The 18,289-nt window shown below is 31.7% G+C and overlaps 2 protein-coding genes across 2 annotated transcripts; both read left to right on the top strand.

Moving 5' to 3' along the window:
• The first annotated feature begins 627 nt into the window (after positions 1 to 627).
• On the top strand, positions 628 to 4,607 carry LOC108330599 (pectinesterase/pectinesterase inhibitor PPE8B). The gene is made up of 3 exons (XM_017565092.2): positions 628 to 995; positions 1,464 to 1,994; positions 3,781 to 4,607. Exons 1-3 carry the CDS (start codon positions 677 to 679, stop codon positions 4,476 to 4,478), a joined length of 1,548 nt encoding a protein of 515 aa, XP_017420581.1. The 5' UTR covers positions 628 to 676; the 3' UTR covers positions 4,479 to 4,607.
• Positions 4,608 to 12,005: 7,398 nt separating this feature from the next.
• LOC108330693 (pectinesterase/pectinesterase inhibitor PPE8B) lies at positions 12,006 to 14,011 on the top strand. Its single transcript, XM_017565201.2, has 3 exons — positions 12,006 to 12,408; positions 12,523 to 13,023; positions 13,140 to 14,011. Exons 1-3 carry the CDS (start codon positions 12,117 to 12,119, stop codon positions 13,835 to 13,837), a joined length of 1,491 nt encoding a protein of 496 aa, XP_017420690.1. The 5' UTR covers positions 12,006 to 12,116; the 3' UTR covers positions 13,838 to 14,011.
• Positions 14,012 to 18,289: the final 4,278 nt, after the last annotated feature.

Genomic DNA, 18,289 nt, shown 5'->3' with positions numbered 1-18,289 from the left:
TGGCACAAGTTGTAGGATTCACTCTGGGTAGTGACCACACATGCCCTTATAAATTGTTCACATCGAGAGTGACATCTACATTTTTCTCAAAAGCAACTATTAGCAACAAAAATAGTACGTATCTAATAACCTTTTTTCTTCTTCAAAATAAAGTAACTCTAACCAGTTTAAAAAGAAACCAACAGAATAGATAGTAATTAGATTCAAAATGCCATTTTGAACTATTAAGGTTAATGAAAGTTTGTTCCACGGCAAGTGTTTAATATCAAAATGCTATTTTAGCAACCTTAAAATTCAGGACATAAATGTTATCCAATAAGAAGAAATTGACAGGAAAAAAGAGTGTATCGATGAAGTTTATCAGTGCAGAGTCACCGCCGACACTGCAACAAATTAAACACCACCTTACTATTCCGAAGCAAAGGTTGACTCAGAAGGGTTGTTATTATCACTCTCAATAAAAACCCTTTGAATTTGATATACCTACATTCAATTAATATGAATCAAAGTCATTTTTTTATACTATTTTTCCAAACTCTGCTGCAGCACACCAGTTTGCCTTAAATTCTCTCAACTGCCCATCTAACCATTACATTCTGCACTATTTATTCCACATTTCCTCTCTTTAAATATGCAACTCCGCTGAACGTGTTCCAACACAGCACAGCACAGCACAATGGCGCTTTCTTCACCCAAACACTTACCTCCAACACTCTTCTTCTTCCTTTTGTTTTTGCCGACTGTGTTCGGTGCCTCTCATGGAAGCAGCAGCAACCCCGTGGGATTCGAGTTTCTGAAGGTTTCGCCTTCTGAATTTGCGGGGACAGTGAAAACTGTGGTTGATGTGTTGCAAGATGTGACCTCTATTCTCTCTGAGTTCGGTTCTGGCTTCGGGGACTCGCTTCTTTCTAACGCCGTCTCTGATTGTCTAGATTTGCTTGACCTCTCCTCTGACGAACTTGATTGGTCTGTCGCTGCTACACAGACTCCCCAAGGTACCATCTTCCGCTTCAAAGCTTTCTCGCAATACCTCTCCATGTTTTTTCTTCACTTACATCTTTCTTAATCACAGCTCAAATATGAAAACTCAGGATTTCATCCCATATTCTAAGATTTCCAGTTCCATTATTATTTTTTTAATTCTTTCTTATTCAGAAATTCATTTTGAAAGGTAGAATAAGCCATTTTTTGGTCTTTTATCTTATCTTATTTTATGTAATAAGCAATTATTACAGACTGTTAAAACTGTGTACTTTTTCAGTTGAGTCCCTCTTCAATTGCTATAATTTGACCAACTTATATAACAAAAGGTTAAAAAACCAAATGGTGAGTACAAGTAACACATTACTAATTCCAGTCATCTTAGAAACAATATATTACAGAATTAAAGATGTAACTTTTCATTTTCTGAAACTTGTATTCAAGAAATGTTTGAGAGACCTTACTGGTATTGCATGTTGCAGGGAAGCATAACAGCACAGGAAACCAAAGTTCAGATTTGAGGACATGGCTGAGTGCTGCACTTGCGAACCAAGACACATGCATGGACGGATTCGACGGCACCAACGGCGTTGTGAAGGGTTTAGTGTCCACAGGGCTTGGCCAAGTGATGTCATTGCTGCAACAACTTCTTACACAGGTGAACCCCATGTCGAACCAATTCCCTTTCTCTCCCACAGTGGGGCAGTTTCCGTCGTGGGTTAAACCAGGGGACAGGAAGCTGCTCCAGGCAAATGGGGTGGTCGTGGATGCGGTGGTTTCCACCGATGGCACCGGGGACTTCACCAAAATCACCGATGCAGTCTTGGCTGCGCCTAATTACAGCATGAAACGCTACGTGATATTCGTGAAGAGAGGGGTTTACCATGAGAACGTTGAGATCAAGAAGAAGAAGTGGAACCTCATGATGATCGGAGAAGGCATGAATGTTACTGTTATCACCGGGAACAGGAGCTTCGTCGACGGTTGGACAACGTTCCGGTCAGCAACTTTTGGTAAGAACACTCCTCCGTATACTTTACATACATATATAAGGATGTGCAATTAAAAGTTTCATTGGTTAAAATAATTTATGTATACTTAAATTTTATCTTTTTAATTTTTATAAATTAATTTTAATATCTAGAAATTTCATTATATTTTTTTTCTTATTTTCTATCAGAAAATGATTTGGGAGAACTTTATCTGTCCTGGTTTTTTTCATTTGTCATATTGGAGAGAATCGTACTGTTACACCTAAGAATAATAAGTGATACATTCTTAATGGCTAATGAATATGATGTTCATAAAAATATATATTTTAAAAATTTGAATTTTTTGTTTTTCAAAATTTTTAAAATATTCGTATAATAATATTGAAATAAATCAATTTCTTAATTTGATGTAATAACAGTTGAAATGATTCAATATTGAAATAAGATTGAAAGACTAATTTGATGTATAAACATTTGACAAAAAATATAACAAACGAAATTACTAATTTTGTCTGTATAAAAGTAAATCCTACAAATGCTTTGATTTATTTAAGTGAATAATTTGTAGTGAAATATTTAACTTATAAGATAATGACTAATCTTGGCAAGAACAAATTTACTATGACTTATTTTTGGATATGTTTGTAATAGTGAAGGAAAGTTGACTGGCTATACCCTATTCCCAAGGTTAGGTGTTTTCTACATAATACAAGTGTCTGCATGAACACACATGACATGTTTTACCATACCTAATAGAACACATAGATGTATCCCCACATAAGAGGTCAAAGAAAAAAGAGAAAGTAAAATAAAACTTAGAAAAAGTAATCCTAGCTAGTGTGTGCTTTAATAAAAAATTTGAAGTGTTATGAACAAAAAAATATTTAAATACATAGAATTTTGTCTTTTAAATAAAGCCTCGTGAGTAAAAAGATATAATTAAAAAGGAACATGTTATTAAAGATAATTTCAACTGATATTAGTTATTGTACTTTTTTGACAAAGTTGATAAAACTACTCGTATATTGATAAGGTAGATATTAAAAAAACTTTAATTAAATTTTAATATTTTTAATTAAAACATTTTTTATTTAATATATTCTTTGTTTTGTATTTTGTTTATTTGTTTTTTTAAGTGTTAAACAATTTAAGGTTATGTAATTAATATAAAATGACATTTTAATTAATATAAACTAACAATTGACTTTTATTGTTTTTGTTGAAAAATTATTAGATAACAATGTAAGTCATCAGCTAGCATAATATCAGCTTTATTCAATTTTTTTTTCATAATTTACTAATTATTTTTTCTATATATTACAATATTATTTTTATACTAATTATACTTAATATGTAAAAACACAAATAAATGAGATAATAAGATAAAATGATAATCACATCCTTCAATTAACAAAAAAAATAAAAATAAAAATTTAAAATAGTAAATAAATTAAAAGAAATTAATAATAACTTAATTAAAAATATTTAAATTTATTTAATTAAATTTAAAAAAAATTTAAGATAGAAAGCTACTAAGTTATATGTTAACTTGAACATGATCGATGCATGTGAAAAAGATGTACGTGGTTATGTATGAGTTATCGAATGCAAAGTTGGCAAAGCGGGTCCTACTATTTAAACGTTAATTAAGCACGTATAGTAACGTAATTAATCCACGAATGCAAATGCTAATAATGAAAAATAAATGTGCATGTGCTGCATTAATTACGTTCATAAGAGCAAAAACACTTGTCTTCAACAGCCGAAATCTCTGACCTTAATCTCATTTATTTGTTTGCATGCGTAGCTGTGAGTGGCAGAGGATTCATAGCACGAGACATTACCTTCCAGAACACAGCAGGAGCAGTGAAGCACCAAGCTGTGGCACTGAGATCAGACTCTGACCTCTCTGTATTCTTCCGATGTGGGATTTCCGGTTACCAAGACAGCCTCTATACTCACACCATGCGCCAATTCTACAGAGAATGCAGAATCAGTGGAACCGTGGATTTCATATTTGGTGATGCCACTGCAATTTTCCAAAACTGCCTCATAGAGGTAAAAAAAGGGTTACCAAATCAAAAGAACACCATCACAGCTCAAGGAAGGAAAACCCCTGACGAACCAACTGGTTTCTCGATCCAGTTTTGCAACATTTCTGCTGATTCTGAGCTTGTGAACTCTGTGAACTCCACCCACACATACCTTGGCAGACCCTGGAAACAATATTCGAGAACAGTTTTCATGCAATCTTACATGAGTGATGTGTTGAGCCCAGAAGGATGGTTGGAGTGGGATGGGGACTTTGCCTTGGACACGTTGTACTATGCAGAGTACTTGAATTATGGAGCTGGTTCTGGTGTTCGTAATCGAGTGAAATGGCCAGGGTACCATGTCATGAATGATTCTAGCCAGGCTAGTAATTTCACAGTGTCACAATTTATTGAGGGGAATCTTTGGTTACCTTCAACTGGGGTAGCTTTCACAGCTGGATTGGAAGAATGAAATTCAAACGCTGCCAATAATTGTACTTTGCTTATTCAACGTGTTTTCTAGATAAAAGAACCAAATGAAATGTAGAAAATGCGGGTGGGTAGGTGCTCAATTTCATTGATTTTTGCTTTGGCTATTTAATAATTTTCTGTTTTTATGATGTGTCTCAGAGAAAAACAATACTAAGAAATGTTTGTATGATGATCCGATGAGAAAAGCTAATTTTTCTTGGTGAGGAATATGGACAAAGAAGCTATCCAACCGGTCATTGACTATTGGATATTTTTTTGACGGATTTGCTTCGATACCTTACTTGCTGAGCATAAATCTAAGAACTTCTCACTTTTATCAAAGATGAATTTGGGGCCATCTAATGGTGCTCATTGAATGTTTCAAATATTTTATGATTAAATATGTTTTTTCTTTAAACTTATACTTAAAAATTAAAATTTATTTTTCTTTCAAAATATATTTTAATTCTTAAACGTTAGAAATAAATAAAAATGTTTGAAACGTTTAAAACAATATTATTAAAAGAATTATATCCAGTATCAAAATATATCAAATTTCAGATAATAATATTTTATTATGATTGATATTATAGACTACACTGAAAAGATTTTATTCTCATGTTAGCACTCACTTAATTGTAAAGACCTAAAAAATAAAGTAATAGGATAGATAGAGGTATTAAAATAACTGAACTAAACTCTTAATGTTGAAATACACCAACAGTATAAATAGAAATTTCTAAACACTCAGTTCATTATCTTAAAATTGTTTATCTCTCTAGAATTACTATTTCCTAATTTTCCTCTCCCTTCTCTCTAGATTTCTTTACCCATAGTTCATCTATTCAGCAATCAGGGGGCACCTGAGTGATCCTAGCATCACAAGCTTCATATTTCCCCGATCAATTTCGTGTTTAGAGCGGGTAAGTGTCGTTCCTTAAATTCTCGTGAATTTTAAGGATTTCTGGTACATGCAAGAAAGTTTTGTTGTTTAAATTTGCATGTGTTTAACTGTATTCTCTTCCCTTTTCTAACTTCATTTTGGTCCTTTGGGTGGTCTTTTATCACCAATCGGTGAACTATAGGTATTCTTAGGATTTTCTGTTGAGAGCAAATCCCTGAAGGTTGTGGAAGCTGTCCGGTTCAGTTAGAGTAAGGGAAGCTAGTTAATTTAATTGTTTGGTTGATAATGTATGAAAAGGTTGTTGATGATTCTGCATGTGTGTGAAATTGAATTATTTGATGTTCGATGATCTTGGTGTGGTCTGTTATATGCTATGTTCATGAGGTTTGGGATTCTGTAGAATTTTGGTTCAATGGCCGAGTGAATTGTGAGGAAGGGTGATTGTGAATTGGGGAATTTGTGCTCGGTATTAGGTGGGTGGTCGGTCTCCTAGCTGTACTCAGTTTTGTATTAGTATTCGTTCTTAGTAGTGCTAAGTTTGTATTGTGTTCGTCTTAACTGAGTTCTGTTTTTGTGGGGTTTCAGTTGAGGACCAATTGGTCTTGTACTAGCAGTTATGCTAGTGTTAACGCTCATTCTTGTACTAGTATTCTATTGAATCTAGCGATCGGTCTTAGTGGGTTGTGGGATCTCTTAGTTAGCGCTCGGTCTTGTACTAGCAGTTATGCTAGTGTTAGCGCTCGGTCTTGTACTAGTATTCTATTAAATCTAGCGATCAGTCTTAGTGGTTGTGGAATCTCTTAGTTAGCGCTCGGTCTTGGTAGTACTCGGTTTGTATTGGTGTTCGGTTTAAGCTATAGTGTTCGGCCTAAGTCAATAGTGTTCGGCCTAAGCCAATAGTGATCGGTCTAAGACAATAGTATTCGTTCTAAATCATTAGGGTTCGGTCTAAGATTCAAGTGTTCGGTTTTAACTTTAGAATTCGGTTGTTCTAGTGTTCAACTTCAAAGACGTTCTGCTTATGCTTGAGTTTTACTCTTTACATGACCGCTTGGTCATGTTCACATATGGGGAGTGTTCTCCTGTCTAGTCTTGTTCATAAGTTATGTTTATCTTTTTCGTTCGGTCGTACTCGAAGTTTGTGTTGTTGACGTTCGGTTTTCTTCTATGAATGAATATTTGATCTTTAAATGCTATTATCGTTGTTTGAATTTGATGGATTGAGATAGTTGTATTGATCTACTGCGTATGGGAAATTGTATCGACATTTCAATAAGGCATATGTTTCAAGTAATGTGGAAGAGAATTCCAAGGAGGAATGTCTCAATGAAAAGTGTATTGAAGTGGTAAATGTCTCAGTGAAAAGTGTATCAAAGTGGTGTTATAGTATGAATATGGATAGTGAAATTCACGGAATTCATCCTGATATTCTGATGATTACCAATTCTCAAGTAGAGATGGGTAAGGTATTGTGTGAGAATGGTAGGAGGTCCTAGCCCATAGGTTCTTAGGTGAGTTATAACGAACTAACCTCGGGTAGCAGCTGATGGTTTTTCAGTTACTACACCACCCGAGTGGATGAACGACCTCAAGCTACATATTCATACAATCCGGATAGCCAAGTCCGGTGTTTGGTTTGTGCATGAAGTATAATGTTCAGTTTGTATATGCTTATATGTATTTGTTTTGGTGTGTTGTAGTGCTCGATTATGCATTGGTTGTACTTGTAAGAAATGTATGTATGTTTGCATAATTAAATTACATTAGCTTACCCTTATTTTCCTGTCTTGTGATTTTGTCCGTTCGGTCGTCTACGTCCTTGCAATGATCACCTTGTGGGTGTGAGCAGAGTGTAAAGAAGGTTCTCTAGAGCAGGTGCTGAGCGAGGAGTCTTCAACCCCTTAGGATAAGACCGCTCGATTGATACATCTCTTGTATGATCGATCGGTAGGTTTTTATGATTTGTATTAAGAGTAGGATTTTAGTAAGTTTTAAATTTATGGTTATTTTATGACAGTTGTAAGTTAATTTTATTTCCTGTAACTGTTCTATTTTATTGTAAATGTAAGAACTCTTAAATATAGTTTACAGCTATATTTTTGGGATGTTGCATTAGTAATAATAAAATTATAATTATTATTACTTTTCCATAATCAAATCCTAATTTAAAATAGTATCTTAAACTTTTTAAAAACCTATCTAAAAGATAAAACTTTTTATCATAAGTGAACTAATTAACATGACTACCACTTAACTTTTTAATAAAATAAACTATGAAATATTACGGGTTAAATATGTTTTTGCTTTTAAATTGTGATTTTAGTTTTCATTTTTTTTCAAAATATTGATATATTTTCATCTCTCTTTTTAAAAAGACTGAGATGTAGTTTTTCATAATCAACGATGTTAGGTTTTTTATGACGTGGCTAACAATATGCCAATCCTCAAGACATGTGTAGTGATGACTAATGATAGGCCACCACAATATCATATTCTCCACCAGAAACCGTAACATCATGAACCACCGTTAGTCACCACCCATTAATACAAGCGACTACTTCGCGAATCACCGCGAATCCTCAACCATGACGAATCGCAACCACAACCTATAGATCTTTGCACAAATCAAAGCGCTACCACCACGCGCTTGAGGTTCAATTTTCTTGTGCCGTTTATTGCTTCCAATTTTGTTCATCGCTTTTGACACCCAAATTTGAGAATATTGGTATATTTAAATTAGTCTAAGTTATTAAGCTTGCAGACATTCTGCAAGTCAAGAGAATCTTCTCATAATGATAATCTAATTGTTAGAAGTATGATATCAGAGTCTTTAATGTTCTTTTGGGTGCATATGTGAGGGATAAATTAATGGAAGAAGTTGAATCATTACATCTCCACACATTGTAAAAGGGTGCTTGTTCAAACTATAAGACAATGAAAATTCTTATAAAAGGATATATGAGTTGGAAGAAAACAGACGAGGCTTTTATTGTAATGAAAAGAGTTTTGGCTATGAAAAAAAAATTATCATTAGAGACCACCACATGGACTTGTGTTGGCCATTGCAGAGATTTTGGAGAAAGATTACAATCTTGAATATGCAAACAAGTATATTACAGATATCCTTAATTTTCGTAAGTTCCACAAGTAGCAAGCTTTTTCGTAATCATAATGATGTTCAATACCTATAATTTTCGAACTTGTTGAAATATAATTTTAGTAATTATAGAACCGTAGTTTCAGTATAGCATGACTCAGGTCCATTTCTATATGCTTTGAAGAAAACGCCTTTCCTAGGATCGCACCCACCTGCAAAACCCCAATACAAAATCCAGAATGTTTGTCCACCACAATGTTATCTTAGACAACCCCCAAATTGAAACCCTAATCGTGAACAATTATTTCACACCTCCATCATCTTCAACATCGCATAAATTGTAAACTAAGTCGCGCCTCCCAATCGCAAATCGTGTAATCAAAGCAAACCTGCAAATTAAATCAGAATCCACGGGAAGACAAAAACTCCAAATCACGTTTCTTCAGATCTAAAACAGAATCACAAAACGCCATCAAACATCGTCGTCGACTTCGGACCACCCCTAACCACTCTCATGTCCAATCACAGAAAACCTAATTCTAGGTGAATGAGGGAAATTGCAACATGGTAGTCCTTGTTGGAAGTCTCACATCCACAAGAGATAAGACCAATTTATAATATATAAGTGGGTGCAAACCTCACCTTAAAAGACGATTTTGTGGGGTAGAGTTAGGCTTAAAGTCCACTTCTTAACATGGTATCAGAGCTATGGTTAGAGTCTATCTTAATTAGTGATATTTGTTGTTTGTTGCGCATGTTGTTTCACCAGATATCGAGCCATTATCGGACCACCCATTAATGCCTAGTCTCACGCTCGAAATGATGTTTATACCTCGACGTGAGGGGGTATGTTGGAAGTCCCACCTCGACTAGAGATAAAGCCAATTTATAATATATAAGTGGGTTCAAATCTCAACTTAAAAGCCGATTTTGTGGAGTTGAGTTAGGTTTAAAGTTCACTTCTTAACCGTCCTCGTTGGACAAGTATCAAAAGTTAATTTTAATTCAAAAAATAAAATTATACATGTGACAACCATATGTTATTATATGTTGTAGGTTATGCGGCATACCATTAGCCACTTTAGAAAAATATTAACATTGTTGGTTGTGAAGGACTACATGTAAAATTTTTTTAAAGGGAGAGAGAGATGAAAATTGATCAAAATTTAATTACAAAGACTGAAAACATATTTAACTCTAAAATGAATTCTATCTTTAACATCTACCTAAACGAACAATAAATTTTTAATATTTTTATAAAGAATATCACCTCTAATGTATTATTATTTTTAATTAATTAAATAATATTTTATTTAATTGTAAAACATGAACTATAATTCTTATATTAAAAGTAACAATAACGGAAACACACAATAAATGTCTAATGTTTTTTATGAAAAAATATAACCTTGTATTATATTTTTTATTAAGTAAATAATCTTTAATTTAATTGTGGAGGAAAAAGATGAAGATTTAAACACAACTAAAAAAATTCACCTATAAATAACATTCGAACCATATTCAAATATAAACAAACAGTATTAAAAAGTATAAAAGAATTTGGCTTTTCCGTGCAATAGAAGAGATCAAATACATACACTTTTATCAGTCAAATTATATTCTGAAAGATAACCTCCTATATAATAAGAATTATGTTTCAATTGATTATCTCACTTTACATCTTATTATTATTATAACAAATCCAAACTATAAGATAGAATCTTGAGTATACATTAAGTGCATAACTGAAATAATATGTAAAATATAATATAATAAGTGTGGTATATTTGATTACTATTTAAGGCATTTCAAACACATTCAGATCATCTTCATTTTGGAGTAAATCCCTTCCTCTTTCAATCGCATAAAATGGCGTATAAAGTTTGATTAACTATTATAGGATACTTTTTTCTCTAAATATAAGAACAATTTATAATATATAAATAAATTTAAACCTCATTTTTAAAAGATTGATTTTGTAAGAATTGAATTAGGTCTAAAATTTATCTTTTAACATGATATCACATTCATTTTGCAAATTTATTTGGTCATTTGTTAGTATTATAAGTTATGAATATAAAATTATTATTTGAGAAATGTTTAATAAGTGTATTTTTATACGTAAAATGCAATTCTTTTGGTTAGCTGATTAAAATACTCGTAAGGTTTTGGTTAACTTTTAATCTTTGAAAAATAATAATAACCATTATTGTTTTGTTTTAGCCTAAATTTTAATGGTTTTATAAGTTCATTAACCACTTCAATATATTCTACAAAAATTAAAATTAAATTACATTTTGCAAGGACAGAGATGAAATATGTTTTACAAAATCTAAAACAAAATAACAAAACCCAAATTCAAAAACGAAATTTTTACAGATCAAAAGTAAAAAAAATAAATCGAGACCAAAATACAGCTTCGAACATATATATATATTTAAGTGACAAAAACATATTTATATCTTAAAAGTACTATTAAATTTATAAATTATAATACATAAGAGAAAGATGGTTGGCACTCACTCTCCCACTATTACGAGCTTTTCAATAAGACAATTTCAATATTATTTTTCTTCTTTCTTTTACAGTTAAACTTCACATATACTTATGCAATATTAGTAAAAATATCTTTATTAGTAATTACATCAAATTACATTCCTTTATTATTGTGATTTTGTTGTTATTAGTAATAAAAGCTTATTAGACCATATTCATCTCGAATAATTACTTTTATTATTATAATCCAAATTACCCTCTATATACATGCTATGCTGGTGCTCACCACTTTATTCACAAACCCAGGTCAAATCTGCTATCTGCCAGTGCTTTGCTGGCTAGTACCAATCCAATTTGGATTTTCTGCAATTTTTGCAAAATCACTTCATTCTAAAAATGCCCTCTTCTATACTTACTCAACCTGTTTTCCAGAAACATAGCTTTTCATATACATCAACCAAACATCTTCAAATTTCATATCCTTTTTTGCAAATATATGACACTTTTTATGGTTCAATTATTCTTCATTCTTTGCAAAACTTGCAACATTCACAGAAATCCATCTTAGTACTTCTTTTCTCTATCACAAAAATTATTATCTATAGTATGAAGCACAAAGTTTCTCAATGGAGTGTCATTGTGTTCGACATCACTAAGTGTTCAATTTAAGAAACCTTTCTTGCAATTTTGACATGGCGTTAATGTGTTTTTTAGAAGTGATAAAAATAAGAAAGATGAGATGCAGCTGGAGATGATTTTAGTTAAATTTATTCTGAAATTCTTGAAGTTTTTAGTTTATCTTTAGATAAACATGAAGTTGATGATGATAAAAAAAGATAAAACATTTTAAATAAATTAGATATTAATTTCTTTCATTTTTACATTAGTTAAATCCACTTTTATTTTAGGTAATAATATATATTGAAAATATTATATTTGAATAACACTCTTATAAATGATTTTTAACATATAAATTCTAATTATTAACTTAAATAGTGAGGTAACAAATATATATTTTCATAAGTTTTGGAGATTATAGATATTACAGCGTTTCATTGTCTATAAATTCTGCGTCCAAAACACAATATTTAGCTGTATGAGTTACTAAAAGTTTTCTCCAACGTCTTGTGCAGTTCATTTCAATGGCTGTTTTCTGGACAAAACAACTGGCTGCCACATTCATCTTCATCATTTTCTTTGCTCCCTGTGATTTGGCGATACTCCACACGCTCAAAGTTTCTCCTTCCGAATTCGTAAGCTCCGTGAGAAAAGTAGGTGATGTTTTGCAAAATGTTACCTCCACTCTCAAATCTGAGTTCAGCAATGTCAAGAGTGAGTTTCCTCGTTCTGATGCCGTTGTCGCATGTCTTGAGTTGTTGGACTTGTCAGTTGATGAACTGAGCTGGTCCATTTCCACAGTAGAAAGTCCCCAAGGTATCATCTTTATCTCAAGGTTCTATAAAACCACACAAATTCTCCATGAGTCTTTCATATATAATCTCATTTATGTTAGTTAGTAGAAAAGGTATAATATTTGTGGCATGGCAGGGAAGCATAACAGTACTGGGAATCTGAGCTCTGATTTGAGGACATGGCTAAGTGGTGTACTTGCGAACACAGACACGTGCATGGATGGTTTTGAAGATACAGGGGGGAATGTGAAGGATGTGATATACGATGGAATTAAGGAAGCGACGTTGTTGCTCAAAAAGCTGGTGAACCAGGTTGGTTCGAATTCTTTCATAATGGACGAAGTTCCTGCATTGGTTGAACCGCTGCTGCAGAGCAAAACGATGCCTGTGGATGCCGTTGTTGCTGCTGATGGGAGTGGTAACTTTACTACGGTGATGGACGCTGTGAATGCAGCTCCTGAATATAGCATGAGACGCTTTGTGATACACATAAAGAAGGGCTTGTACACCGAGAATGTTGAGATTAAGAAGAAAAAATGGAACATTATGATGATTGGAGAAGGCCTGGATGATACTGTTATCTCCGGTAACCTCAGCCGTACTAAAAATTTAACTACATACAGAACTGCTACCTTTGGTAAGGAAACTTCAGTAGTAATACTAAGAACTAAAAAATATGTTTGGTTTCGAATTTTACACTAATTTAGTTTGTCTGGTTTGATTATTATTCTTTTACCTTCTTTTAATGTGAAGCTGTGAATGGGAGAGGATTCATAGCAACAGACATTTCCTTCAGGAACACTGCAGGACCCGAAAGAAACCAGTCTGTTGCACTGAGATCAGACTCTGACCTTTCTGTGTTTCTCCGATGTGGGATTTTTGGCTACCAAGACAGCCTCTATGCCCACTCCTTGCGCCAATTTTACAGAGAATGCAAAATTAGTGGTACTGTGGATTTCATATTTGGACATGCCAGTGCAGTGTTCCAGAACTGCACAATACTGGTGAAGAAAGGGATAGATAAACAGAAGAACACAATCACAGCTCAAGGAGAAACGTTGCCTTATGGATCATCTGGCTTCTCCATCCAATTCTGCAACATTTCAGCAGACCATGACCTTCTGCCCTCAGTTAACACCACCTCAACGTACCTTGGCAGACCGTGGAAGAATTATTCTAGAGCTGTTTTCATGCAGTCTTACATAAGTGAGGTGTTAAGCCCAGAAGGGTGGCTAGAGTGGGAAGGATCATTGTATTTGGACACTTTGTACTTTGGAGAGTACAAGAATTATGGACCAGGAGCTAGGGTTGATAACAGAGTGAAATGGCCAGGGTACCATGTCATAAAGGATTCTAGCCAGGCTTATAACTTCACTGTGGCCAATCTCCTTCTGGGGGATCTTTGGTTACCTTCAACTGGTGTAACATACACTCCTGGATTTGGTAACTGAAACACTACTCCAACACTTTTTCTGGGTCACGATGTTCATTAAAGAAATCAACATTGATTATCCTAAAATAAGTGTAGAGCTTGTAGCTTTGTGTTACTTTATCTATTGGTGCTTCATTCTTGAATATGTGTATGAATGATTTCTTTAGAAGAAAATTCAGGAAGGCTTGATGAAGAGTACTTTTTTTTAGAAGGGTATAATTTAAGTCATCACCTTACGTAAAAATATTAAAAAAAAAATCAAATAACATTTAAAGAAGAAAACCACAGTTTCATTACAAATTATGTCTTAACATTTTAATTAGTGATTCAAAACAATTGTAAATAATTTCCTTGTAGATGCTTCTCATCAACAATATAATAAATCTATAGAAGCAATAATATTTTGATACACAAACATTTATAATTATTTGATACTATTTTTATTTACTATTTATTTTTATTTTTTAAAAATAAAAAAATTATATTTCTATAATCATTTTATTTTTGTAAATATGTGTCATTATATCATTATACTCAATCTACCACTGAGAAAACAAGGAATATGTGTCATTGCCTTTTAATTTTAAACTCACTTATTCACATAAGAGTTTATACAAATTTACTAAATTTATCAAATAGCAAATGAACTCATTTTTTTTTCTATTTAGAGTCGTAAACAATCTAAGAGTTTATCATTTAACTTGAGAATTGTATGTGTGCTTTTTTTTGGTCTCATCTCATTGAGGTGTACTTCCATATACTTTACTTTTTGTCAGATTAGTCATCATCTTTCAATATTACGCTAACATACAACTTAAAAGAGAAAGTAAGAGGCACAGGTAAAACGGAAGGATATTAATTAATAGTCACTTTAATTGGTAATAGTGACAAATGGTAGGAGTAAGAAAGAGTGAAAGTAATTGATAAAAAAACAACACGTATGGCATATATATACATTATGGACTTTAACTTGTGAAAAATAAGTTTGGTGTATTGTTGAGAGGTGAAGCAATTTAAGAGAAAGAAAACAAAGCTAAAGGTCAAAATCAAAGGATGATCACAAGCTTCAATCTAAAGAACCATTGAAGTTATGAGAATTGATGAGTTTTGCTGCTTTTTAGTTACCATGGACAAGGACTTCTTGTAAGCAGGCTCCAATGGTGAAAATCAAATTTAAAGTGACATTGGTGGGTGAAGGGTCTTGGTCAGTTATAATTGATAAACAATTGAAGTTGCATCCATGTTTGCTTTGTCACTTGGTGGTAACACAAATGAGGTAAGTTTTGGTCCTATTACCCAACTAATGCACTAATGCAATCCGTTGAAGTCCCACACAATCTTTAAGCTATATATTCCTTCTTTCTCGGTTATCAATTTGAGCATTAGATTGAAATAATGATATCATGACACACTTTTACATTCATTTGATACATACTATAAGGATAAAATGGTTAAAAAATATAAACTTTTGTATTGTTTTAAGAAAGAAAAGAGTAAAAAGTAAGGATAGTGTCAAATGAATATAACATATTTAAGTGTGTGAAAGAATATTTAATTTTTAGACTGTGTTTACTTTCAAAATTTTACTATTCACTGTGTAGATATTGTTTGTATAGATGGATTGTTGATTTTATTTATGTTTACTTTAAAGTAGTTAAGAGAAAAGAAAAGAACAAGAAGATTGATGATTTATTTCATCTATACTACCTAACTACCTAGTTACCTAGCAGAGATATGAGAGGATTTGATAATATTTGTTTTAAAAAATCAATTTTGTCTCTATAAAACTATACCTTCTTTTAATTTATTTTGAAAAATGCATACAACATTATGATAGATTGAATTTCAATATAAATGAATCAGTTCCAACTAAATTGAAATATTCCTTTATTAAATAATAATAATAAAGTTACGTAGCTCTATTTCTTCTTTATTTTCTTTTGCCATGATAAAATTATTTTTCATAAAAATTTTTTATTCATATTATTAGTACAATTTAATTTTTTTTAATCATGTATTTAAATTCAATAATTTTTTACAAAAATATTAAACTTAATTTTATTCAAAAGATTTATTTTTTTTATGAAAATTTGAAAATGAAATTAAAATTAAAAAAAAATTGAAATTTTTATTTAAATATATTGTATTAATTATTTATTAAATATATTGTATTAAACTTAGATATTTTTTAAAATATATTGTATTAATTATTTATTAATTTTTTTAATACAACTATTTCAAATAATTTGTCAAAAAATATATTATTCTTCAATATTATTTTAGCATTTTGGTAATTTTTATATTAATTTTATCACTAACAATTATAATTTTATATTACTTTTATAACTGGGGACATTTTAGTAATTTTCAATTTTTATCCATTAAACAACTTTTTTTTATCTGGTCAAATTCTACACTAATTTTCACAAGCTTTACCTTCAAATCCACTCTCACTCATCTTCAAATCCACTTAAGAAAAGAACAATCAATTTATCCTCAAATCCATCTACTCATTTTCCCTCAAATCAATCTTTAAAATGAACACACCTTAGAAAAAACAAGTAATTTAATTTGCATTATTCAATATTAAAGTTTTTATCTTCCCTTTGTTTGATAGTTAAATATGCATTATTATATAAAAAAAATATAATTAAAAAATATTTTTTCTATTTAATGAAAAAGAAATGTGTGATTAGTCTTTCAAAACTCAGAAAGAGTCTCGAGTAATTCCAGAAATTTATAAAGAAAAGCACAATTATGTAGATTCAAAGCTTGATAAGTCAAAAACATTAAGCAGATCACAGAGTAAATAAAAAAATAAATATAATTGAAAATAAAAAAATAAATATAATTGAAAATAAAAAAATTACAAACATAATTTGGAGAAGTGAAGAAAATATGCTTTTTTTTTCTCATGACTTGTGCATAGTGACATCTGATGATGGCAGAGATACTATGGAAGGCAAAACGGAGGACTAACTTCAAACAAAAAATGAAGAGAACATAAATGGAGACATTAAATTTTATTTAATTACAAATAAGTTACTATAAATTCTTTAACTACAATTCTCATATAATCATGGTAGAGAAGGTTATAAATGAGTCATTTTGTTGCAGTCCGTTCTTTCTCCCACTATTCCGATGACATGTTTCTTTGTCTTCGTAAAATACCACGTGAAAGAAAACTATTAGTCCCCTAATATCTACTTGACGTATTTGAGTAACCCAGTATCTGAATTTCAAAGAGCCTTCAAAGCTTCAAAATATTTCATTTTATCAAACATATTATCCTTACTAACTCGATATAAAAAATGCAAAAAACAATTATATATATATATATAATAATAATAAATTGATGGATAACATATATTTTACTTATCGATGGTAAAAATATTGTTAATAAAAACGTTGTTGATAAATTTTTTTGATTTGTCAGATTATCGACAAAGTTTTTCCTTGAAATGTGCCAGTAATTACTGATGGCAAAACCCACTGATAATTATCAAAAAAATTCATCTGTAATTATTGAAAGAAAAATCTATCGATAAATTCGTCATTAAATATTGTGATATGCTTCTTTTTCCTTATCTCTCTTTCTTCTCATTTGCTTTAGGGTTTCAACTTCTTTGTTTATGCATTTTCAGGCTAACCAAATCAAATGTGTCTACCCGTGTCATAGTTCATTGCTCGATTTTTAAACTTTTAGTTTGATAACGTGAATCTGTTTCAGGCACGCAAGCGAACGATGAAGCTGTTGAGTCTACTATGTGCGAACAGGTTCCAATGGTGGAGATGCTACTCAAACGGTAGTGAAGTGCGTGGATTTGTGTGCGAGCATTTGTGTTAGTGGTGCGATGAAAGCTCTCTGGCGAGTGTGTGGTGTGTTATCTACTCGCAATCTCCACTGAGTGTTAATTTGAAAGCTGCCGACATCGAGTAAAATTTCGATGTGCACCTTTGTTTATGTTTGAAGTGTTGTAGGTTGTGGCTGTGAAAGGAGATTTGATGATCTATTTTTTGAGATGAAAATGAAGACTCTTTATGTTGTGATTGTAAGAAAATGATGAAAAAGAGGGACCTTTGCGTTTTTCAAAAGAAATGGAGACAAAGAGACGTTGGACGCAAGATTTGGGTGAGAAATTTATCGCTCTTTTTATCGATAGATTTTTTCATCGGTAAATAAAACATGCATTACTGACGAATTTACTGACAATTTTTTGTCGATAAATGAAATGTACATTAACGACTAACTTACCGATGAAATTTTTCGTTGGTAAATGAAACATGCATTACTGACGAATTTACTGACAATTTGTTGTCGATAAATAAAATGTACATTAACGACAGACTTACCGATGAAATTTTTCGTCGATAAATGAAACATACATTATCGATATATTTTTTTGTTAGTAAATAAAACACATTTTTTTGATAAAATTTATCGATAATTAAATTTTAAAAATCTATTAGT

This window comes from Vigna angularis, chromosome 4 (genome assembly GCF_016808095.1).
Source record: "Vigna angularis cultivar LongXiaoDou No.4 chromosome 4, ASM1680809v1, whole genome shotgun sequence".
NCBI classification, from domain to species: Eukaryota; Viridiplantae; Streptophyta; class Magnoliopsida; order Fabales; family Fabaceae; genus Vigna; species Vigna angularis.
The sequence above is the reverse complement of the archived record's forward strand: the minus strand, read 5'-3'. Positions and strand labels throughout refer to the sequence as shown.